General features: G+C 36.5%; 1 protein-coding gene across 9 annotated transcripts in view; it reads left to right on the forward strand.

Annotated features, from left to right (window-relative positions):
• Positions 1-12,047, forward strand: part of LOC140162827 (extracellular sulfatase Sulf-1-like) — a 251,062-nt gene extending 239,015 nt beyond the window's left edge. For 7 of the 9 annotated variants that reach the window (XM_072186129.1, XM_072186131.1, XM_072186132.1 and 4 more), the window contains 9 exons: positions 502-677; positions 1,142-1,261; positions 2,443-2,520; positions 3,588-3,717; positions 4,940-5,165; positions 6,409-6,590; positions 8,092-8,444; positions 9,615-9,861; positions 11,899-12,047. In XM_072186129.1, coding sequence (XP_072042230.1) covers positions 502-677; positions 1,142-1,261; positions 2,443-2,520; positions 3,588-3,717; positions 4,940-5,165; positions 6,409-6,590; positions 8,092-8,444; positions 9,615-9,810 — 1,461 coding nt within the window. In that variant the 3' untranslated portion in view covers positions 9,811-9,861; positions 11,899-12,047. The remainder of the gene's footprint in view (positions 1-501; positions 678-1,141; positions 1,262-2,442; positions 2,521-3,587; positions 3,718-4,939; positions 5,166-6,408; positions 6,591-8,091; positions 8,445-9,614; positions 9,862-11,898) is intronic. The other 2 variants (XM_072186136.1, XM_072186137.1) reach the window with 2 other exon arrangements.
• The last annotated feature ends 14,216 nt before the right edge of the window (positions 12,048-26,263 follow it).

Raw genomic sequence — 26,263 nt, forward strand, 5'->3', positions numbered from 1 at the left:
AAATATCGCTATTTTTGTGGGAAATTTGACTGATCTTTCTGGGAAAAAAGAGGGTTTGGGTTTGTTTGTTTTTCAAGTAAAATAAAGTGCTGTGATGAACATTTCTGCAACAAACCAATGAATGAAGCAAAACAGTCTTGTACATCAACAATGATAGCAAAGTTATCCTTAGTAGAGATAAGGTGTGAGCAAAGACCTTTCGCACTGCTCAATTTGGCGCAAATTACGTTGTAAACATGAAGTCTGGTTGTGATTGGCTAATTTAAATCACGTTATCATCACATCACTGAGCACCTCATTTGCTGATCAATTGCGTTCTCTTTATGCGATTCTTCGGGCATTACGAAAGGTCTTTTTTTATATTCATTTTTGTTTTTGCTTTTATTTTCATAACTAGGCGAGCTAGGCAAGCTTGATATATGGGTATTATCTAGGAACAGTATGCCTTGGTCAAAGGCAAATCTATTAATCCATCATTTGTATCTATTGTTTTCATAACAGGTGTGCAATACACTAGAAGAGCTAGGTGAGCTTGATAACACCTATATTATCTACACATCAGATCATGGATATCATCTAGGACAGTATGGCATGGTCAAAGGCAAATCTAACCCTTATGACTTTGATGTCAGGGTACCATTCTATATACGAGGGCCTAAGATACCTGCTGGAGTAGAGTAAGTACATCTAGGATAGAATATGTTAGCAAAATAAGCCAGACGCAAGTGCTATTAACAAAATAGCTTTTATTTATCTATATAAGCATTTGTCATAATAATTCTTGTCAAAATCATGGCCATCTTGCAGAAATTGAAAACAAAAGGAAGGAGTCTTTCAATTTTAGCAAGCACTAAGCTGAAAAGTTTGATGGACAAAACAACCAATAGCTCTATCCAAAGGCACTCCACATATCAACTGTGACAAAATTTTAGCCAGTTTTTATGACCTCTGCAATGAAATAACTCATCACCAGTGGATCTCTGGTTACTATCAAGTTGAATTTATTGTTCAACTTTTACTTCGATGTGCTATCAGTTCAATTCTAGGAATTTACAGATTCACAACAACATTCATAATTACTTGTCTTTACAATGGGTGGCATAACAGCACTAATGGTGTATTTTGTGTATTTTTATTTCAGTGTTCCTAATATAGTATTAAATATAGATTTGGCTCCAACTATTCTCAACTTAGCAGGTATACCTATACCACCATATATGGATGGAACTTCTATCGTCAAATTATTTGATCCACCTTCAAAGTAAGTAACTAATTTATCAATAGTGTTTTTTTTTTTTATTTTAATTTATTTTACCCTGGGTAAATCATTTAATGTAAGACACAGTTATCCCATAATACCCAGGGTTAAGGTATACAGCAGGGATGTGAGAGTTCCGCGTTTTCGCGAATTTCCGCGTTTTTAGCATGCCTGCGTCGCGTTTTTATTTTTCCCAAACTAAAAATCCGCGTTTTGCTTTTCCCCAATGATTTATCGTTGTCCGTCCGTCTGTCTTCCATTAATTTAATGTATGAGACTAACTTACGTTGCGTGTATTAAACCTGCATATGAGACTAATTTGCGAAAGACGACCGCATGTATAGAGATCCATGGTAGGATGTGTAGCATTGTGTAGTATCATATCATATGGCAGCGGTCATCAAACGTTGCCGTTGGGATCGATGTTTTGTTTACGTACGACGCCATTGCAGAATTGTTTCATGTGGGTTGTCGAATTGTACCATTTTCAATCGTAACCATCCATATAAAGTGTGACAACATGTTTACTAAAAAGCACAAGGAATTAAGAGAGGATATATCATGGCTACCAGGATTGTAATTTTGTTGCGAAATACTCACATATGTGTGTGCAATGAAATATAGCTTTTAATCTTCTAATATTTATGATGAAATACGCACAAATACGGATGGTAGTAGGTAAGCTTTCTATGCGTGCTTCGAACACACTAATGGATACTTTTTTTTTTCCGCGTTTTTTTGAAAGCTCCACTCACACCCCTGATACAGACAGCTAGGTATTACCCAGATGAAACTGGTTGCAAGGTCTTTGTCATGCACTACATTTGCCCCATGAAAATTTCAAAAGCAGTAATAGAGAGAGCGGATAATAAATTTGTGAAATTTGCCTCTGCCAGGAATTGAACCTGGGACCTCTTGCTCCAGTGTGCCTCCCTCTTGTCTGAATAATCCTTTTACAATTCTGTAAATGTTATACCATAACACCTCTTTTTGCAGTCTCAAAGCGTTTCCTTTGGTCCCTTCAATCTTTCATCATTGTGGTATAAATTAAAGAGATGACATAGCATCCTAAAACTCTGTACAATGACGTAGCACTGACTTAAGTGATAAATGCAATAATTAGGTTATGAGAACAAAGTAATATAAATAATAATTCCATTTTTGTTTTTTCGTGCAATCAACAGTTACAAAGTGACCAAGAGAAGAAAATTTAGATATGTCGGCCGTGAACCATGGAGAGATTCTTTCATGATAGAGAGAACGTAAGTAGAAATTTAGCAAAAATGACAACTTGACATTTGCAAGCAATAACACCTAAATTAGATTGCATTAGGCAAGCACGTCACAAGCACAAGAGGATTCACTTTTGCAAAACAAACTTGCATAACAGATTTGAATCAAGTAAACAAATTAAATACACTAGGATCCACAGCATGCTCATCTATCAGGGCACAGTTCTTTAACCCCAATACAATTCATACATTCATTGAATGACCTTTGACAATTTGGGTACAAAAACTCATACTCTGCAAATTTTGCACTATGTTGTTTAATTGAGGTTATTGAACTATGCCATTGGGATGAGGCCATTGTGGTCTGCATTAACCCTTTGCAAAGGGCAAGTACATCAGCAGGTACTGGAATCTTAAACACATAATGGAAATGTTACCATTTTTTATGTATTTATGATGGAAGTTAAAATAAAATCAACCTAAAAGAACCATGAAAGTGAGTTTCTCTGATTTGCTGAATGTTGAAACAGACCCTAAATGGGGCTATTCTAGTTGAAATCCATACACCCCACAGGGACTTTATACTTTAATTTTTTTACCGGTTGCATGGCTTGAGCTGTCAAACCCTTACCCATGTCTAAGGGTAATGATACCAGAATTAGGGACCCATGTCTAATCATTTTGGTTAATGTGCATATTTTTAATGATTTGGTATTTGTATCACCTAAATTTTGTGCTTAACACGTGAAAAGAACAGGATTTTAGATGAAAATAAAGTATTCTCGCCAATTTAGAGTATTCTCGCCAGTAGCATGGGCAGAGTTTCAAAGGAGACCCATGTCTACAGAGTTTTTTTTTAAACATGACCATGTCTAAAGATTTCTTGTTAAGGTTACTAACTATTTTAAACTGATGCGATTTGGTAGTTCACAGTACATTGCGATTGGTTCTTTTTTCCTTTTAATTCTTCCAACTTGTCTAAAGCATTATCATTCTAACATTCTCAAGCTTGTTTTTCCTTTCAAATTTTCTTCTGTTTTCATTTTAATTCAACTTTTTGCTAACTTATAGTCCATTGTTGCCTGCTTATTTTGTAGCCGGTCACCAGAAGAATGGGAACAGTACTTCAGGAAGCGACAGAAAGAATTAGAAAGGGGAAAGAAGCCGCCTAAAACTGATGAAGAATGCTCACTGCCTGAGATGCAATTGCCATGCAAACCAGGACAGGTATGCATTTGATTTGATTTTACTTTGAACACTTGACCAGTGTGTAAAATAAAACCCGTCCTCACGTAAAAGAACAGCTACTTTATTGTCTTTGGACAATTTTCTAACCAGCACGTCCAATGGATGCCTGATATGTTGCCACTGTAACTAGTAGTGGTGTACTGGCCGCTGAAATACTGTATTGGTCCACGTATAGTCCCACCCGTTTTTTAGGTGAAAATTTTTCACAAAATTATTAGCCAAAATGACTTAATGGCCTCCAGAGTCCACAGACTTTGGTGGAATTCAATCGTTTGAGATATTATGAGAGATCATGCAAACTACTTTCTAACCGTAATAATTTCATTTTGATTGAAGGACATTCAATGACATATACGGTGCTTATTTTTGAATTCGTGCGTAACGCCAGTACATTTAAGCCATCATAACTTGTCCCCTGGTATGACTTGCTAGTAAAGGCCTATAGGCTCAAAGAGAGCACACTGGACGTGACATGATATGCTCCATCAATAACGTGATTTCATTTATTAATGACATTTTAAAGTGGAAAGTTCACATAGAGAGAATTTTGTCCCGCTTTCGCTGGAATTGGCCATATACACTACATTTGCTTGTATGATACCGGGTATGATATGGGCATAAGTTTGATGACTGGAATAAATAATAGTATTCATATTCAACTGTATTTTTTCAGTATTTAAAACTGTAATTTGTAGTGAGAACTTGCTATCTAAAATTGCTGTATGTGGTAACATCATTTGTGACGTGTCATGTCAAAAGGAGACACTTTTGGGCAGGTTATCAATTTTGAGTTTTTTACATATCTTAAATATAGAGATATTTTGCTCCACAACGCCGTTTTCCCCAATGAAATTGGACATTCCTAAGCTAAGATATTGAGTTCGTAAGTTATGGTATTATAAAACTGGAAATTGAGATATCGGCCTTTAAAAATATTATTGACAATGTTGAGAGTAGGAATTACCTTGAAAAATGTCTCAAAAATACAAGATGCCAGTTATATTCCGGTCTGAAACTATCAGACAATATTTCAAACATTAATAACATCACAAATTCGCAACAAACCCAAATTGTGAAAAAATCACCCCCTGACAGATTTTTGGCTATTTCTCTATTTACGACCCTGCCCAAAAGTGTCTCCTTTTGACATGACACGTCACATTTAACATTTTCTTTTGACATTGTAATTATTTCACCCCAGACAAAGTATTGCGTAGAGGATGAAGGAATGATCAAAATTCGGAAGTGTCGCGTCGCAGCAGCTGAAACAAAAGAACCAAAATGCAGGTGTACAAAAATACGAAATACCAACCCCAAGAATGACAACAATAATAACAAAGGTAAACGTGGATCATCGATGACCAAAGCAGAGAAGAGACAACAAAGGGTGTTCTTGCGTGACCATGTCAATCAGGGAGGTAATGCAGGCACGTATTCATTTCTAACTTTTTTAAGTTTTAATTTGTCAAAACCGAGTGAAAAACCGACTGGTTTTTTTAGCTGACAATTGCATCGGTGAACTAACGACTCTCTGAAAATGAGTTCTGAAAAATAACTTCCAAATCGTGCACTGTCTACATTATACTCATGAAGATTTCAGATGCGCATGCATCGCCTTACTTGTATTAGTCAACATTAATGGGTAAATTTTTTCCAAGAATGTGACCCCGAGCACAGCGGGTGGTCTACCAATGTATTTGAAAAAGAAGAATTCCTAATTTGATGCAAAATAAGTTACTTGTCGCAAGTTAAAATGTTATGGCAAGAGTTTCTGTAGATATATATATTTTTCCGTAGGTGGATATTTTTTGATATTACGTTTTGATGATATTGTGAAGAAATTAAGATTGCTGAATATTCAATAAATTTGCTATGCAAGAATTTCTATCAAAATTGCAACCAAGAATACTATTCCAATTCAAAATGACTAAGACTTGAAAAGCAAGGTCAAGGGTCAGGGATTAGGCTCGAGGTTACACTCACATTGATACACATTGCTCACATGTCCATCAAATTTTCCTGAGAAAATTTACCAATTAATGTTGACTGTGTATGTAGACCATTCTAGGACCACACCCTGACATGACAGCTGACTATCAAGGATCTCTCAATTTAAACCCATGGGCACTATTGCCTTTCTTACAGCGCCACTGATTGGTTAATTACATGATGCAATCATCTGAGGAACCAATCAAAATAGAGCTTCTAGATCTCCCAGCAGTTTTAAGCTTAATCCTACTGAATTTTCTTACCACATCTCTGATTGGCTCAATATATGTTATACCCCTCTTAATAACCAATCAAAATAGTTATTAGAGGTAGTGCCCATTGGGTTAAGATGCATCCTATAATTTCATTGGTCTCAATATAACAACACAAAATTATGCTTTTGATACACCGCACACGTTCCCCCTGCAGAAAAAAATGTACTGATCTATCAAACTATTGCAGCACACTCGGGTTACTCATTCAAATATGAGTTTGCTGCCTCTGACACCCATGCAACAATAGTCTTTTCAGAGCATTTGCTGTACAGAAATACTTCAGGAGTGTGATTTCTGCTAACTTAAACCCCCTTCCCCCACCCCATTTGATGATTTACAAAATAATACTGTTAGGGTATTGATTGACAATGTTTCGTAACGAATACCATTGTCTTGTGAATTTCAGATAACTACAGACCAGGTCGGTTCCTACGAGGGCGCCGTGATGTAGCGCAGCAGGATATAGACGACTTGAGTGATTTTGCCGGTTCCTACGATCTACAGTTTGAGATATCTCAGCTGAGTGCTATTATTGGTGATACCAAATGCAGAGTGCTCACCAATGATACTGTTGTCTGTGATGAAGAGGTTGGTAGTTCACAGTTGTTCTATTTCTCCATTGTAGCATTCAAGAGAAAATTGAAGCACTAGACTGCAAAATATAAATCGTCGCTGTTTTGGCAAACTGTCGTATGACGAAAAATGCAGTTTTGAGAAAATCGCATTTAAAGTTTTTCCAATTTTTGAAGACCCACTGGAGAGCGCCAAAGTAAAATATGTTTATTATTATCAAAGAATATAATCAATAATATATCTGTCTTTGTTCTCAACATAATACAAACTTTTTATTCATTCACTAATTAGAAGTAATTAATCTGCAAACTCATACGACAGTATGCCAAAACATGCACAATTTGACAACCTATGTTTTAATAATGATACGTCATGTGATACGACAGTATGTCAAAATAATAGGCAACTGCATTTACACGGTGGCCTATGGCGACGTATCATGATACGACTGTATGTCAAAATGTCAGAATGACATTTTGGGGTGGGAGTTTTACATAAAAACCATGTTGTATCACACTAATTAGTGCCATATCTCATTAACTAATTACATTTAGGTCTCACAACTTTGTGAATATATAGAGTTTCATTCACAGATTTTGAAAGTTTATATAACTCATTTTGCCCAAAAATCATCATACAACAGATTGCCAAAACACAACAAAGTCTTGGGTTCAATCTTTGTTTTGTTGCAGTCCATTATTTTAAAATACAAGACACGCTGGTGCACGTATGAGGTTTTTATCCAATGTAAAAATGAATGGTGCAAATATTAATACCTTCACAGTAGTCCAAATTGTACAACTGAGTGTCAAATTTGGACTAACTTGCTTTATTGTAAGCTATTCAGGTGCACTTATTTCCAATGAAAGTTGTAAATGAAAAGCAGATGGATGTGTGATCAAAAGTTTCAAAAACATTTCAATGAAAGTTGTGTAAATGAAAAACTGATTTAAAAAAAAAGTTTCACAAACATTTCAACAAAAGTTGTAAACAAAAAGCTGGTGGATTTGTTATAACAATACATTCTTTATGCATCATAACTTTTGAAAAAATTGCAGCGCATTCCTTGGTGATCTGTTTTTCATTTTCGATTTACAGAAACAGGATTTGGTAGTTCACAGCATCTTGCGAATGGTAGTGAGCTTTGGCAAAAATTACATTGATCATTTCTTAGCGAGAGTATAGAAGAATTCAAATATCACAGATATACTTATGTAGGTCCTGTGGTTCTTGAGTTATGTTGTAAAGAGGGCTGAAACAACAACACTTTTGTAAACATATGTAACTCATTAATAACAATAAAGTAAGCACATTTTCAAAGTATATGATTTGTAGAATGAACTTTTGCAAAACATCAAAGTGTTATTTTTCAATAATATATTGATTTAAATAATGAAAATCATTTAAAAAAAATAATTTTTTTTTTTTTGGGGGGCTGCTTCGACCAACAATATGTCGTGTACCGTTAATACAAAGAAAGGAGATAAACTTTTCATATGCTTTCTGCATCCCACAGGTATTTGAATCCAAGAAGTCACTAGTAGAGCACAAGAAACGAATTGATGAACAACTTCAGCTTCTAAGAGAGCAGATGAAGAACTTACAGGAGATTAAATTATACTTGAAGAGAGTACAACCAGACAAAGATGACAAGGAAAAGATAACAAAGGAAACGCACATCTGTAGGTGTGAGGGCGGTTTAGCAGTCACAGCAGATAGAGATTTGCTCGCTGACGAGCCAGATAATACGGATGTGGATGTGGTGTATGAGGAAGACATAGATGGGGAAGAAGAAGAGGAACAACAAAGACGGAAATCGGATAAGAAAAAAAAGGACAGAACTGAACGGAGACGGAATCGTCAGAAGAGGTAATTTTTTGTCCTGACTGGGAGGGGACAATGAAAATATATGGAGGGGAAGTAGCATGTTCAATGAGATATGTACAGAATAACTATCTTTTTAGAGATGGACACTGAATGATCCCCCAACTAATAATAAGAGACGGTGTAACAACAGGGAAAGTCCAGCATCTATTAATGATGGCCAATCGTTCCATGAAGTCGAGAAACAAAATGCAATGTCCACTTTGTGCCTTTACCACATAATTTTAAAGTGCAAAAATTTGTCACATCTTTCAAGTAAATTTCATAGGCACACAATGATGTGTGTGATTTGTTAGACACAGGTGATAGAACCGTCAACACTAATGAATATGCGAGAATTCTCAGTGTATACAAAGCATGAGGTCTTTGTCTGTGGATGTACTACCTGTTTAATCTATGGTCCTTCCCTCCCCTCCCATCCCTTCCCCTCCCCTTTCCCCTTTCCAGGCGGCGGATGACATGATCGAGCCGGCAACTCCTGAAACCGCCCGGCCGTATGGCATTTTCCAATATAGTCGGTTAGTTTTTTTGGGTTCATTATCGAACCCCAACGGTTTTAGCTTGTATTTATATTATTTATCAACATAGGCCTATTTGTTTGTGATATATCGAGCGTTTTAAAATTTCAAAATAATCCCATTCAATTACACGGTTGACGATGAAAATTTACTGAATTTAGAGAATGCAATGCGGCCACCACCTGCCCCTTTCCTCCCCCTCCCCTTCCCCCCCCCTTCCCTCCCCTCCCCTCCCCTCCCCTCCCTCCCCTCAGGATTGCAACAAGTTGCATATAAACAATTCTAGCATAAAATCAAGTCAATCAATTTGCTTCCTGCTGCCACCAAACCTAACATCACTATGGATCACGAGAACCTCATCCCAATCGCATAGTCCAATAACCTCAATTACATAATCATAGTGCAAAATTTGACCTCAAGTTGCAGAGTATGAGTTTCTGTACCCAAATCTTCACAGGTCATTCAATGAATGTACAAATGTATTGGGGTTTAAGAACTGTTCCCCTGATAGATGAGCATGTTGTGGATCCTAGTGCATCAGACCAGTGGATGCTGGTCGCAGTCCACCATACTCCACAATATGTAAGTGGTGAAGGTTTAAAATTCACTTTTCTTAATATATTTCTTCATGTTTCAGAAAAGCAACATTTGAAGATAATTTTGCCAATGAAGCAGAGCCATTCTTTGAGGACGCTGATAGCAATGACTTTGAAGACATTGACATTGGTAACACAAAAGAAACACAGACTCTGACTCTATTAGAAAGGCGTAGAATACGCAAACAAGAGAAGAAAAAGAGCAAACATAAAAAGATTGCTCTGTGGAAGGAATGAATTGTTTTACGCACGATGGTAACCATTGGAAGACAGCACCGTACTGGAATCGTGAGTAGCTCAAATTGGATATTCCTTATAAAATCCACCCTCCCCCCGGCGTAAAAGATAACACTCTTGTCTCAACCCCAGATGAACTACCGTATCCGTTTCATAAACTGCCCAGAGTGCTTAACAAAGTCATTGTAGTTGGGTGATTATTTTTTATATTGTTTACAATTTGTATATCGTCAGCCTGCTACGCTAATTGCCTAAAGTCATTTTTTGTAATTTTGAGAACAAAGTAAAAAATATGGTTCAAGCATGCATTTAACAGGCATGAGAATTTTCAGTTTAAAAACTGAATTCAGTTTTTTTTATAGTCAAAATTTCCGCAACTTTATTTAATTTCAGCCTGTTTTTGGTACTTTTTGTCCAATTTCACGCGCATTTTCAGTTTTTTTTAGGAAAGTGCAGTCTCATGCCTGATTTAAACATACTTATTCACCAATCTTTGCACAAGAATAAATGATAATGATACAATTGAAAGGGAATAATCAGAAATAATTAGGGTGATTACGTAACTGATGCATGCTTGAACAACATTTTGTTCTTTGTTCTCAAAATTACAAAAAATGACTTAGGCAATTAGCGTAGCAGGCTGACGATATGTAAATATGGCCCAAAATATGCATTTTATGTTACCTGTTACACTCAATCAATGCTTGGTATTTGGTAAACAAACTACCCAAAGTGTTTAATATTGGTTAGGAATGGCATCTGAATGCCTACTTTTCCCAGATTGTTTCTACTGATTTCTCTATATACAGTAAGAAATAGCAAATAACTAGGGAATTTTTGAAAATCTACTGCCTAGGTGAAACATGCTTTGATCTTACTGATATTTCAGCACAATACTAGTATGTACCCCTGTAAAATTCTCCGAGAGTTCCAAGTCGATCCGAGAAAAAAAAAAGTTTTTCGCCCCACCCTAATGTGTAGTAAAGTCCCGAGTAAAGTCTCTGGGTGGACGATTATGAGCAGTTAATGGAATGAATATGGTGTATGGGCAATCCTGGTGGATGATTTTGTGTATCCAGCTCAAATCGGTGGAAATTTCATCCAATTTGGACCTTATTTTGGAAATTTTGCATTTGCAAACTCTTCACACATTTTCCACTGTGTTTTTTTATGACAATGGCGGCATTTGGAATATTTTGAATTTGGTTGGATTTTAAACATCTTCCTCAAAGGGGTGGGGTCCACAAATGGAAATAGCCCAATTGTGTCACATGAAAATGGTTCAAAATGACATTCTCATAATATGACGAGTTTAGATACAAAATGCATTAATATGCAAAGGCTGCTGTGTGAATTTCTTTATCTACATTGTTATTTTATGCAACAAGATGCTTTGTAATGGCTAATTGGAGAGCAATGATTAGTCCGAGTATGGTGTTGGTCATTCATAAAAAAGGAAATGAATACTTAAAGCCGTATTATAACATTTCTGTAAAAATAGATTAGTATTTATTTTCCATAAAATGTTAGCTTTTACTGTCAGATATGTCCCCTTTTAATTTTGAGCCAAACAAGTGAGGTAAAGCATAGAAAATTGGAATTTACTACTAGCGCCCATGCATGTTACTCCCAGCGGTTGTAATACTGGTGCGATCCTCGGGGTGTGTGTGTATGTGCATCCCATACGCCGTGTAATGCGTACTGTGCATACGTGTTCGACTAATATTTCCATCGTAATAATAAAATGCGGTTCCATCATTTTATTCAAAATCTCGGATTTTGACAAAACTACAGCACCTAAAGTCTTGATTTTTGCAGAGTATCTTTATTGACTAAAGTACATTACAATCGTGTAAAAACCAGAATTAAAAATGTTTTTGAGGGCGTTCTCCTCAGCAAATGTTATAATATGGCTTTAAATATAGAATCACAATATTGATTTTAAAGCAATACCACAAGGCAGTTATTCCCAAAGTAAAGGATGAAGATTGAGTTGTGCTTCAGTTGAAAAAAAAAATTATATTTTTGTAATGTTTTCTTGTATATTGATAACAATTAATCAAATCCAACTTGTTTTGTCTCTTTCAGATGGTTATATGTGCGTCTGCTCCAACACCGTTAACAACTCATATTCATGTGTACGCACCATTAATGAAACACATGATCTATTATATTGTGAATTTATAACCAAATTTTTAGAATATTATGACATGAGGCCAAGTAAGGATCCTCATCAGGTGAGTGTGAGAAGGAGTATTATACCGTAATTGTCTGATTATAAGCATCCAAGTTCAGTATTATTCAATATGGGATTAAAATGGGATGTTTCTTGAATGTTTTAAACTTTCTTAAAGTTAGCAGTGCGATTTTTATTGGACATGAGACTATAATCAGACAATTTTGGTAATGGTAGCGATATCTTAAGCATTCGTACTTGATTCCGTTCATAAAAGGCGAGACTCGGTACATCATATGGATTTAACCAAATGCTGTGCGTATGTGCAGTGGGCGTAGCAAGTATGCAAAGTGAATATTGTGTGACTGACACACGCTTTTTGGGAATTAACACAAGCATGTGTTGGGGCTCTATTAACACACAGAATAACAATAACCAAATAATGTTGCCTATAGAGTGTATTCAATAAACCCAAGCGGAACAAGAGTTGCTAAATAACTGCTACCCGAACCATAAATACATGCATGATCAGACAGCGTTCAATTTCCCCATAGCTTCCCACGTTGTACACACGTCAGTCGAATTTGGCGGTGTTGGTTTGTTGGCCCAACATTGTATGCCCGCATTGTATGTGGGGCCTCACTGTAATAACATAAAGGTCACTGTGATATCATTAAGAGGCCACTTTCCCGAATAAGCTAAACAGCCTTAGTGGAGGAATGTTATGCATGAGAAATCACATCATTGACGTAGTAATGAATACACTCTATTACCAGTTGAAAAACTCTACCATTATAGTCTGTTTAGTGTAAAGCGGATAATGACCCTATATCCATTGTTATATCATACATCCTGTCCAATGTCATATTCCATCTTTCTCTAAATGTTCTATAACAATTAAGTATGTTCTACAATAAGTTGGCAATATGACTTTGCCCCATTTGTGCAAAATTCAATCGTGTTGGTCATTTTCCATATTATCTTGGAGACCCTATAGATATATGTCAATTAAGGCTCAGCATAGATCTACTTTGGAATAGACAGAAAAAAATTCAACATGATTATGCTTGTGCAGTTGTGAAAAACATTAGACTAGGCTTACCAACAGTTGTATGTTCTATACTTGTAAAATGCTTCAATGAGAATATTTTTGGAGCCCAACAAGTCTACCAATGAATACTAACTCTAGAAACTGAAACGTGTGACACTTTTCAATTGAGTAAAACAAAATTGATGATTGTAGCCAGGTCTGAAAATATCTTTAAAAAATATAATTAATTTCTTAGAGGAATGTGCTATGTGTATGGTATTTACTGATATTTACTGATTGACTTTTTCTTTCCATTTCTCTTGCAGAAAATAAATGCAATTTACGATTTATCCAATAATGAAAGAAGATATTTAACAAATCAAGTGCATCATCTAAAATCATGTACAGGATATAGTCATTGCACAGAAGAACTTAGTCCACATTATATAGCAATAGGCCATGAAGGTAAGTGTATGTTAATGTGTTCATCAAGTCATTCAAAGCGAGGACAAGATATAGTTTCCCACATTCAAAGTGAGGACATTTTGGCATAGCGAGGACAAAATCCCAGTCCTCACTTTGTGAACAGGTGCACAGGATGACACTCTTTCTGTAGGGGGTATAGGGGGGTATGGGTGAATTCCTCTCTTTGTATGTGCTATTCGGAGATGTCCTCGCTGTGAAAAATGTCCTCACTTTGAATGTGTGAAACTCACTCTTGTCCTCGCTTTGAATGCTGGGACAGACACATTTTTATACCTATACACACGCTTTTACACACACGTCCTCTCTTTGAATGCCCGCGTACGTAGGGGTGTGTGCAGGGGTGTATGTGTTTGTTGGTAAACACAGGCGTTAATATGAAAATATCATTCCATCCATGGACGTTGCTGCTACGGTGGACTAAAAATGCATGTAAGAGTATGTCCTCTTGTTGATAGAAAAATCATTCCCTGGTTGACAGGTCAAAATCCTGATATGATTTTGTGTAAAATGGGTCAACGTCCTTAATTAGACGCAGAAAATCAGAAAAAAAACATGTCCATATTTGCATGTTAGTATTTACAGCTTGTTAGTCCAAAAGTCATTAGTAAAAAAAAACTAAGAGGATTATTAGCAATTTTAAATTTTGGGATTCAATCATGTTCTACCTTTAGTGATCAATGTTTAAGAATGATGTGTTGGAGTCATCTTGGAAGCGAGTTGTTAAACGGTGGTGAACAACAACAAAACTGATTGTGTTTACAGCATTTGTGTGGCGAACAATAAACAAATTACTATAGGCCTGTTCATAATGATCTGTGTTAAAATCAGTAATAAAATGCAGGTGCTGTGCTGTCTTCATTCTACCTAAACTGAATTTTAATGTTTTAAGCAAGTACACACATATTATGCAGATAACACTTAATACATAAGCACGCTTCTGTCTTACTGCATCCATATGTGTTTAACAACAGCGCAATCCTTTACACCAAAGAAATACATAGTTGTTGAATATGGCTTTTATGATCAAATCAACAAATGCTTGTTAACCATTTACCGGTCAAGTCAGTCAAAATATTTTATACAAAAAACCCTGTGATTGTCTCTTTTCCATATATTTCAATTAACATTTGTTGCCATTTTTGTTAAATTCTACAGCGCCAATGGAGCCAGGACCAACGTTATCAGACAGTGATACAACACACAGGTAGTGTTTGCAGGTGATATTATGCGTTCCTTCCGCTGCTAAAATATTCCTAAGCTGGCTTAGCATGGCTGTACAGTACCAAATAGGCAGCAGTTGAGTCCGTTTTTATTTCTCTCTGTGCAAAATTAAACTACACTTGCTCGTACAATGGTAACTATGGCGTGTCTTGATACATTTGCGGCGTACCGGGTGCTTGTTTTGCATACGCTGTGCAGTATCAATTCGGGCTGTTATAAGGCTGGCCTATTTGGTACTTATTACACTATTGAGGAAGAGCCATACCTGTTGGTGGACTAAAGATGGCTTTGAGCTCTCTTCTTGGAGCTATGAACTAGTAATTTTGATTAAAGTTTACCACCAGAAAATGCTTTGAATAGTTGATGTGGTCATTCTTTAATCTAAAGCCAAGAATTTTCTGCTTTACAAATGCTAAATTCCGCTTTTCTCCGCTTTGTAATTTTAGCACATTTCTGACATAATAAAATTTCACAAGAATCATTGCGATGTTGCAAAGTTGGGATGGGTGATTGGGTATCATGGCTGCAATGGGAGGTCGGACAGGCGTTGTACGGTAAATCTATGACGGATTTTACTTTATTTTGATGAATTTTGAAGACCCATTTCATTTAGTATTTTATTTATTTCTTTTCAATTACATTGTATTTCTTTTTCTAGGTCATTTTTGTTTATTTAAAAAAAAAAATTTTCTCAGAATGCGTTTTCCGCTTTACTTCCGAATTCCACGATTTTCGCGGAATTTCCGCAACGCGGAAAATTCTTGGCTTTACTTTAATCCAACCAGGGTATATTTTAAAACCCAATGATATACTTTAAGCTTGAAACTTGTTTGCAAACCTGAACATCATAATTGACCAAGAAAGTGGTCAATGCTATTAAAACTTTGGGTAGATTGCTCTTCCTCAAAATGAGTTTTGTCAAACTGAAGAAAACTTGTGTCGCCTCTCCCTTAATAATAATGTTTTGAGGGATAACTAACTGGCTAGTGCCCCCTTTGTATGACTAATGCCATCAAATGGGTTTGGACTGGGGTGTGAAGCAGAATTTGGTTGTATTAAAACATAAAAATTTGCAGATGTAAAATTTTTGCCACTATAAACCTTACCTAGAATTTTACTACTTCCAAGATTGGCCCATACATGTGTTTATTTTGTGAAATTCAAATGATACTTTGCCAGTTAACATTAATGTGTTCATTTGGAAGGCTGTAAAGATAAACTTGTATGTTTTATTTAGTTATTGTTAAAGGTAATCCCTAATGTAATTTGATTTTATAGTTTGACGAAACTCGTGATTTTCTTTTATGTAGTAAGTTTTGTAATTATTTTTGTGTATCTTCAAATAAGCTTATGTGCATTTGATACCCTATGCTTAGAATGGTAACTGTTTTATTGATAATTGATGTATGATAATCTGCTTGATTGAATTGCTTAATTGCTTGCATGATTGCATTCCAATAATACCTCATTTGACAAAATATAATATTTATGTTAAAGTGATGGAGCTTTTTAACACAAAACAGCTTAGGCATATTTTAACTAAATCATTTTTGCTTGCTGGATTTTATATCATGTCATTTCATGTGTTATTTAATACCATAAAAGAGACGGATATTTCTACAAATTGAAAGATATATACCGGATATGGTTTGCTTGGTTTGCCATAGGCGTAGATCCCGGGGGGGATGGGGGGGATTTATCCCCCCCAATATTTTGCCAGGGGGATGCTCCATACAATCATCCCCCCAATGTTGACGCCTGAATATAAGTTTCTGACCCAATTAACCTCATATTTGCCCATTTTAGCCCCAAAAGTACAAAGTTTAGCTTAAAAATAGCAAAATTTTTTCGCTCGCTTCGCGCGCATTTGTACCATTAACTTATTCTGTCGCCAAAAGGTGCTGCTTTCATTATACTTCAAGAATTTTTTCCAACCTCCTCCCCCCCCCCCCCCCCAATGTCAAAAAGAAATCTACGCCACTGTGGTTTGCCATTATCATATAGTGTTCCCAGTAAGCTATGGTTCAATATCTGCATCTGTTAGTTTCTGAAGAAGTGTTGCATGGCAGTGACAGCACCAGAGAGGGCATGGCAGAGTTGCCAACTCTCCCTCTTTTCGCAGGAGACTCCCTACTTTTAAACCTTCAGAACCCTTAATTTTTGGTCATTTCCCTGAAAAGGAAATGGTTTCGTCCATTAAGATGTACACATTTTGACAAATCTCCCTGATTGCAACAGGAAAGCTCCCTTTTTTCAAGATTCAAATGTTGGCAGCTCTGGCATGGGAGTATTTTGTCCCTCCTCAACTTATACTGTGCCTACCTTCATGTAAGTCTACACAAAACTAGCCTATTGTCAATATAAGACTTGATACTAGGCTAACTCTGTGAGGGCTTACATGAAACACCCAAAATTGACCTAAGCTTAAAATCGGTGAACACTGATGACCATGAGAGAAAAATTAAATGTTGCTCATTTGAGACCTGGTGGCCTTTTGGAAACGTTACCATTGAATTTTCTGGAGGAGTAATGTTTTGACTTAAAGTCTGTGAATCACATCAGTTTTTTGCTCGAATATGAAAACTGACCAATGTTATTGTACTTTTGTTTCCATCACAGGGTATGGGATGGATGGCAGGGATAACTATAGTATAAACAATGCATCTGATAGCAGCATATGGAGAAGTAGTGATAATCCAAGATGAACCTATGCCTACCAGCACAGAACCGCCTGTCTTCCATAAGAATACCACTTGACTCTGAGGATGGCAGATCTGTATTGATCACGAACAGGTGCCCATTGTGTAACCCAGGAACAGTTTGGTGTGAATCTATGATTGGATTCACCTGAAAATTCTTGTGCAAGGATTTGTGTGATTTGAAGCTGATTCTTGTAGTAAATTATTAAAGTCTACACAATAGGCCATACACCCCCTATGGAAGATTGGGTGTCAATTTTAAATGAAGTCACCCATTCCGGTATCCCCATTGGAAATTGACACTTTCTGGGTGGAAGATTAAGGTTATGTCTTCTATAGGGAGTGTATGGATTTCATCTGGAATAGCTCATTAGGTAGTTTGCAAGAATGAAATGATTCCTGTAGGATTGACTGCATTGAGGTAGAATCAAGGAGTACCGACTCTGCCATGTTTGTGTATCACTCATTTAGACCACTTAATGTACCTCTGAAATTTTTCGCTTTGCTCCCAGCAAACTTTGATTCAAAGTGCGTACATTTGAGTGGCCTCCATAAGCGACAGACCAAATTGAAGGATTTGCCATAGCATTCAAATTCATAGCATCAAAATGATGCACTTGTCGCTGCTACAATCATCCCCAAGTCACATGGTTTAGGAATGTAGAGAACATTCCTTAACTATGTGACTTTGGGATGATTTTAAGTGAACTATACTTTGGAGATGAGTCTGGTATTTATTTCTAGCTATTATGTGAAATGAGACACATGTAGCAGCCGACAAGTGCATCGTTTTGATATGGATGTACACATATGGTGTAATATTGAGTTGGTACTCTTTATTCTCACACTGTGTTACAACATTGCAACCTGCAGGCTAATGCATGAATATGGCAATATTCCAAGAGCCTTTATTCTGAAGGGTTGTATATATGCAAACACATTAGTATATAGACCAGGGGTTCTCAATTAGAAATGTTCAAGGGCCATTGAAGGGCAAAACATACTTAAAAGTTGCTTGCTTGAGGGCCAAATGCACTTGAATTTCTTATGTTTTCCTTTATATTTTAGACCAATTCAAGGGCCAAACACAGTTGGCTGGCGGGCCGGATTTGGCCTGCGGGCTGCCTATTGAGAACCCCTGATATAGACCTTTTCAAATTTAAGATCGGAAACTTTCGGAAAACCAGGTCACGTGCACCAGGTGTGTATGTGAGCGTCCTTCCGCTCGCGTAAATTCACATACACGCTCGCAAGTGACACACATTATGTGTAAGTGATGTGCCCAATGCATGTGATGACCCGGAATTATACATTGAGTCATCAAATGGCTGTCTTTGGAAAATTTTGATTTGAAAAAGTCTATAAAAACTCAAATGTCTGGGTAAAACAATATGCGTATGATGTGGGCAACAGTAATCTTTTGGTAAATACAAGGGTAGATGTCAAGATCCTATGCATAATGCTGTGTGCGCTCATGAATATGCATAAAAGATTGCTACGTAACAGGCATGGCTATTATATGAATGATTCTTACTGAACATATTCATCAGGACTGTTATGATTCTCTAGTTGATGGTCTCATGTGTCATCAGAACACCATGCATAATTTGTTATGCAACCCACATGCATCTACCCTCGTGAATATGCATTAAAGCCAGCTAAATAAAAAGCTTAGGTGTTTGACTGTTTAAAGTTAAACCTGCACAAGTCACTAGATGCTGGGCTTGATTGGTATCAGTTTCTTCTCCAGCTGCTGCTTCAGATACCCTGGGAAGCCAAGCTTACCCCAGGGGAAGATATGAATATTCATTAGCTACATATTAATTAATGTTATTATATGATAATGTCTACTGTGTACCAGTAGATAATTGCTAAAAGCAAGAAAAATTCTGAAAACTTGTAGTGGTATAAATCTTGTAATAGGGTACGGGGTTTCTATTAGGTACACTTATTTAAATTTTAAAACAACTCAAAGATGTTGGTTGTATGTTATATATAAGACTTATTTGATGGACATTCTTCTGCAGTCATCAGAAATTAGGTCTACAAATTGTATTGCTTGTTCACCTCCAAATTCTAGAAGGTACCAACACTGTGGTTTTGCTGCCGATTTTGAGGTTTTTGGAACTGGCCTGCTGCCACTCAGGGTGTGTGGATTTAACATGGACTAGCCATATAGATGCTCTCAGAGTATCAGAAAATATACATTTAACCATCGAAAAATGATCGTTATTCTCAGCTGTGGTCAGCATTTTTAAAGAGCAATACACTGTCTTGTATGCTGTTTGTGGACAACATTTCCTCCATTTTGACAAAATGAGCTGCTTGGAAGGAGTAAAGATACGGACTGTGTGAAGGAATTTGTTATTGTCAAGATTCATTACAGAAAATTGACACAAATTAAGTTTGATCAAATTTCTCTCATTTTGTTATCAGATACGGTGCTACTACGTATATCCACTGCTTACACCACAAAGTAATGTCATAAACAGTTTTGAAATTCACCCAAAACTGGCATGTGAATAAAATTAATACCATTCATATGCCATGGTGACATCCCCTGATGGCTGTGTGTGTTTAGAAAGTGTTATAATATTAGACAGAGATAAAAGGATTTGATCGCGCCTGACGTCATCTGTCAATCAAACTCGAACATGGTTTGTTTACAAGTGCCGTGATGATGACTTGCTGAACGCGGCGGTATAACCGGGCGCCTTATTGTTAATTTTGCACCTTCAAACATGCAAGCCATCTCAAAAGTTAGGTCTTTGCAGTAGGAAACCTTCTTTCGCGAAGGTACCACATCAACAATGCCTAGAAAAGATGCTTTTTGCCTTGTAAAAAAGTACGTAATTTTTTGCCATTTGCTGCTATTCCTTTTCTCCGATCGGCACCAGATAAATCGGCCTTCCTTTTACGCGCTATTAACCTGTCTAAACCAATCAAGGATCATAATTGACAGTGACATCAGACGCGATAAAATCTTTTTATCTCTGTCTTTGATAATAATATAATGTCAATTTCACATCTACTGAGAAAGCAGAGAACCTTTCACAATAAACAAACAGTTCATTTAATTATTTTATTTTTATGACTAGAAAAGCTGTTAAAAAGTTGTTTTATTTCATTTTCTTGTGTTTTAAAATGTAGAATATGTATTCTCTAAATATTGAAAGCATGCAAACATGTGTCTCCTTGCATTTTTTTACCTTTAGTAGTGGAAAAACTAGAGGGTTTCCTTTTGGTGTGGTTAATACTCTGCGTGCTAGCCATGCGCTTCAATGGGTAAAGTTTTAAGTTTTGAAATATTTTCTCAAAATATCAAGAGGTATCTTAAGAACTACTGAACCAATACTAGGCTTGTTTGTACTCATTTTAATGCATTTTTCATGCTGATTCCATATATGGTCATGAAAATTTACAATTATGAAATTTTTGAAGTTTTGAATTTTATTTTGAAACTTGTCGTCTGCAGTCGACACCTGCGTGAAGAGAGTTAACATTATTGAAAACACGTAACCATGTTTCTTATCCATGCTGTTATAACCGTTTTAGTACTGGAAAAGTGTAGAATTGGACTATTCCAGTTAAAATTCACACTCCCCCTGTGGAAGATTTTGGAAATATCTACCACAGGGGGAGTATGTTTTTCAAATGTAATTGGCCAGGGTTAAACATTTTGAAACCCATACTCCCCCTGTATTATGGCATTACCAATATCACCCACAACTGGAGTAAGTATTTCAAATGGAAGCTACCCAATTGTCTATTCTATTTGAAACTCATACTCCCTCTGTAGATAAATCTTCCATGGGGGTTACTGTGGACTTTAAATGGAATAGCCTGTTGTCTCTCCGTTTGAAGCAAGTAAACTTTGATTTTGTACATAATAATGTGAAGAATAAGTATATATTTTTTCCAAGTATTTTTGCTAATTTGTGTCCTAATTTATTTTAAATTTTTTCTCTCTTTTTTCTCTCCTCTTATTTTTTTTTTAAATTGATACATTTAATTTTCCTAGTATTGATTGAACAAACAGTACACAATTTTACTGTTTTTTTAAATATTATTTCCAGTGGTGGTACCATGGAGTTATTTTTGGGAGGGGGCAAAGTGACTTAAGGTGCATAAAATTTGGTATTTTTTGTCCAAAATAGTGAATTTTTGTTCTGATTGGTGAGAGAGAGCCCATGTCACCCCCTTGGTAATGCCACTGTTTATTTCATCAAAGTTTTTGTGGTATCTTACTTAGTAGTCACTACGAGCATCTATAGCTGTTTTGGTGATGTGTTTCACTTTTAACTTGATTGGAAAAGCTGCAAGCTAATTATCGATCAGAATAGCATGCCTAAATTGTCATCATTTGAAAGCAACACAAATCACAGTCGCTAGCAGCAACTGAATCGCCAGTCGTTTTTGCGCAATTGCTACCAGCCATGTGTCTCTCATTCTTTGTGACTGCTAGTAAGATGCAGGGTATGCTTGATGAAGTTTCTGTAGTGCAGTTAGACTGGTATGTTGACAAATGTTTTAATTTCAAATCTATGGACAGAATGTGCCAAATTTTCAAAAACATTTTCTTATTTAAGAAATCATAATAATGTTTTAAAAAGATTCGTTGGATGTAATTTTAAAAAGGAGACAAAATGGTGTCAGAACGACCCAAATTATGACTGAAATGCATTTATGAAGTATGACCCTACTAATGGGCTATTCCAGTTGAAATTACACTCCCCTGTGGAAGATTTTGGAAATATCTTCCACAGGGGAGTATGTTTTTCAAATGTAATTGGTCAGGGTTAATCATTTTGAAACCAATACTCCCTCTGTATTATGACTTTACTATATCTTCCACAACTGGAGTGAGTATTTCAAATGGAAGTTACCTAATTGTCTATTCTATTCGAAACTTGTACTCCCTCTGTGGAAGACTTTAGCTAAATCTTCCACAGGGGTAGTGTGGCTTTTAAATGGAATAGCCCAATTATGACTGTGCCTGTTTATATTTACTCAGACATTTCCTAGTCCCACTTTGTTCTATTCCAGGTACCAAGGGGTATGTATGTTTCAAATTTCTTACACATGGAGCTACTCTGGTTGAAATTCATATACTCCCTATGGAAGACACAGGGAGTGTGAATTTTATATAGGTTTACCTGGATGGGAACTCCATTTAGAGAATAAAGGTATTGTTTTTAGCCGCTGGAGTGCATCTATCGTCTCATATAACACGGGCGCATCATTATTTACGCCAAAAGTAATGATGTCGCGTGTTATATGAGACGATAGATGCACGACAGCGGCTAAAAACAATACCTTTATTCTCATTCTTAAACACTTCAATTCAAATAAATATATTAATCGTAAATAAACCAAATCCTAAATTAAATCCTACATTTTACAAGGAATTACCTAGGGCTTAGAATCGATCAGTCCCGTTGTTGCTATGCACCTCCGATTGGTTCAAATAGCACGTACGAGTATCGCGTCGACGCGCACACGTTAAAGTGTGTGATATCGTGTCATATCACACGGGTAAGAACCAATAAGATTGCAAGAACATTCTCAAGTGTTAAGAATTGACATCAACACCCCCTGTGTGGTTGGTTAAGGTCATGTCTTCCAAAGGAAGTGTATATATTTCAACTGGAATATCCTATTTAAAAAGATTAATCTTATTCTGTACTTTGCTTGGAAGGAGTGACCCCCGTATTACCCCCATCCCTTTGTTTCAGATATGTGTACATCCATATCAAAACGATGCACTTGTCGGCTGTTACATGTGTCTCATTTGACATAATAGCTAGGAATAAATACCAGACTCATCTCAAGTGGAGTTCACTTAAAAACATCCCCAAATCACATGGTTTAGGAACATGTTCTCTGTATTTGAGGAGACCTCCACTTGAGATGAGTCTGGTATTTATTCCTAGCTGTTATGTCAAATGAGACACATGTAGCAGCCAACACGTGCATCGTTTTGATATGGATGTACACAATTATGTGATGCTATCAAGTCTGATGTCGACCAAAATCAAAATTTAGTGTTCAATCTCATTATATGAGCCATTCTCAGAGCTTTATTTTGCTGAAAACCCCATCATAATTAGACTTATGGTTCAGAGATAATGGTCCTTTTAGTGTAGCTCAGAACAATAAAATACAAAGAAAGTTGAATACTATTGTTGATTATATCTCAAAATCAATATTCCCGACATCCGACTCATTTTGCTTGATTGCATCACACATCGTTTGATTTCATGGTCGAACAAAAGAAATATTTCCAATAATTTCCTGAAAGCGTGACTCTTAAAAAAATAATAATAAAAGAATGTTATATTTGTATTTATGTATGTATATGTATTTGTGTGTGTTCTGTGCATTTAAAGAAAGTGGATATTTTGTACAAAATTAGAAAAAAAAAGTAATGGAAAAAAATGCTGCTGTGTTGGTTTTTATTTGTAGATATTATGTAGATTATGTTGTTTTATAATTATATTATGTATTAGCTTGTAAACACAGCTCAAAATGGTATGTGCAGGAAAGCATATCATTGCAGGAATTATTTTGTGTGGTGGACGAAAACGATCATGGTGCAGGAATCTTCATAAGCCTTATTGCATACAAATCCTAATTGTGTGTATTTTCAGTTTTCAACTTATGTTAGTAACAGAAGTGTGTCATTGAGACAGAATGGCACTGGGCTGTTCCATATGAAGTCCACACCCCTGTGGAAGATTTGAGACAAGTGTTGCACAGAGGGAATATGTGTTTCAAATGGAATTAGCTAGGGTTAATTACTTTGAAACCCATACTCCCCCTGTATTATGGCTTTACCTATATCTTCCACAACTGTAGTGAGTATTTCTCAATTCCCAAAGTTACCCATTTGACTATTATATTGGAAACCCTTACACCCTCTGTGGAAGACTTGAGGTAAATCTCCCACAGGATGAGTGTGGATTTTAAAATGTAATAGCCCAATTTTGAAACCTAAGAAGCAGTGGAAGATATACAGTGGCTATTTTAGGAGGCACAAATGTGGCAATTTCCCTGATTTCTTATCTTGACTTTTGGGTACATGGACTTGCATTTATTTGCGATGTTCATAACTCAGTATGTACATGGTATACATCAAGAGGACCAACCTCGGTCACGATGCAGGGGCGGATTTAGAGGGGGGCACACCCTCTAATTTTTGCAGAGCGATGCCTAAGTGTATTTTTGCAGAGCGGCGCCTGACTTTATGTGGGCAGTGGCTCGGCGCCCCCCATATTGAAAATTCCTGGATCCGCCCCTGCGATGTATGGAGTGACATGCATTGGTTACATCGGCACGGGCTGCGGGAATCATATTTTCTTTGTTTTACCTTATTTGTTTGGCTCAAAATTAAAAAGGGACAGTGAAAAGAAGTTCAAATCTATTTTATATGGAAACGTTACAATATTCGCCAAATGCACAGATCCGCCATCTTGCTACCGAAACGAGGTTCTCCCTGCAAACGCAAAATGTGCATTTTGTTTCTTGCGCTTTTTTTGCATCGCGCCAGAAGCCTCTTGTGCAAAATGTACGTGGTAATTGAAACATGCTTTGGACTGGCGTACGCACACCCATCACGCACTTTGCGGGTACAACCACGTTTTGAGATGACCGTGCGATCGGTGAAGTGCTTGAAGTCATTGACCATGAGGAACTGTCCATATGAATCAACCACAGAGGAGAAAGAAAACAGAGAGCGTACCACCAGTCAAAGTCTCCGCATCACCCGATAATGAGGGCCGATTGTACTATGAAATGCGACAGGCGAGAATGCTACGCAATTACCGCGTATTTTCATGGTCTATCGCGTAATCGCAAAGAAGGCAATGCTCTATCGCGTATATGCGAAGGCATGCAGCGCTGGCGTGATTGTTAGACACTGCACGATCGAACAATCGGCCCTCAGGAATATGCGAGAACTCATCGCATACAATACACGGGGACTTTGACTGGTGGTACGCTCTCTGTTTTCTTTCTCCTCTGTGGAATCAACGTAACCAAATTGTTATCAATGCATACTTGCCATGGAATTAATTGTTTAATTGATGAATAATAATAATGATATTTTTTGAAATAAATTGTATTCACTATGGTGTTTATTGTAATGTGGAATCATGACGGCTATTCTTTGTAATACAATTTCCAGTTGAAAAGTTAACTTATATTCCACATTGAATGATGTGTGAGGTGTTTGTATGTATGTCAATAAAACTATTGATAAATTATGTTATGAACAGATTCGTTAATGAGTCTCATTTTTTCATATTTGTTTTGTTTTGGTACCAATACCCCGCGACTAATACATAACATTTATTGGTGGCATTCTGTCAGATATGAATGTGGTTTAGCTGAACATGTTTGAATATCTTTAATTAACTGAAAAAAGATACAACATGACAGGAAAAAAGCAATTTCGTTCTCTGTCTCCAGAAGTAGCTGAAAATCCTTTGAAACTTTATTTATACAGAATAAAATTCATTATAAGGCGTAAACCTAACAATATAACTGTTTGAATGCTGTAACCCAACTGACCAACCCAAACCTTGATTGCATTTATATCAAAAAAACTCGACCGGACTGTATTTTTTCAAACATTACTGTCTTCAATATATCATATTACCATAATCTGAGAAAACGCACACAGCAACACACGATGCCCTTAGCTGATTGCAGTAATATAATTAATACAGATGGGGAATTCAGATAATGTTGAATGCTGTCTACTGAAGACTGCAATTATGATATGATAATACTATCTACTGAAGACGGCAATTATGATTATGATAATGTTATCTACTGAAG

Source organism: Amphiura filiformis, chromosome 10 (genome assembly GCF_039555335.1).
Source record: "Amphiura filiformis chromosome 10, Afil_fr2py, whole genome shotgun sequence".
In the NCBI taxonomy this organism is placed as follows: Eukaryota; Metazoa; Echinodermata; class Ophiuroidea; order Amphilepidida; family Amphiuridae; genus Amphiura; species Amphiura filiformis.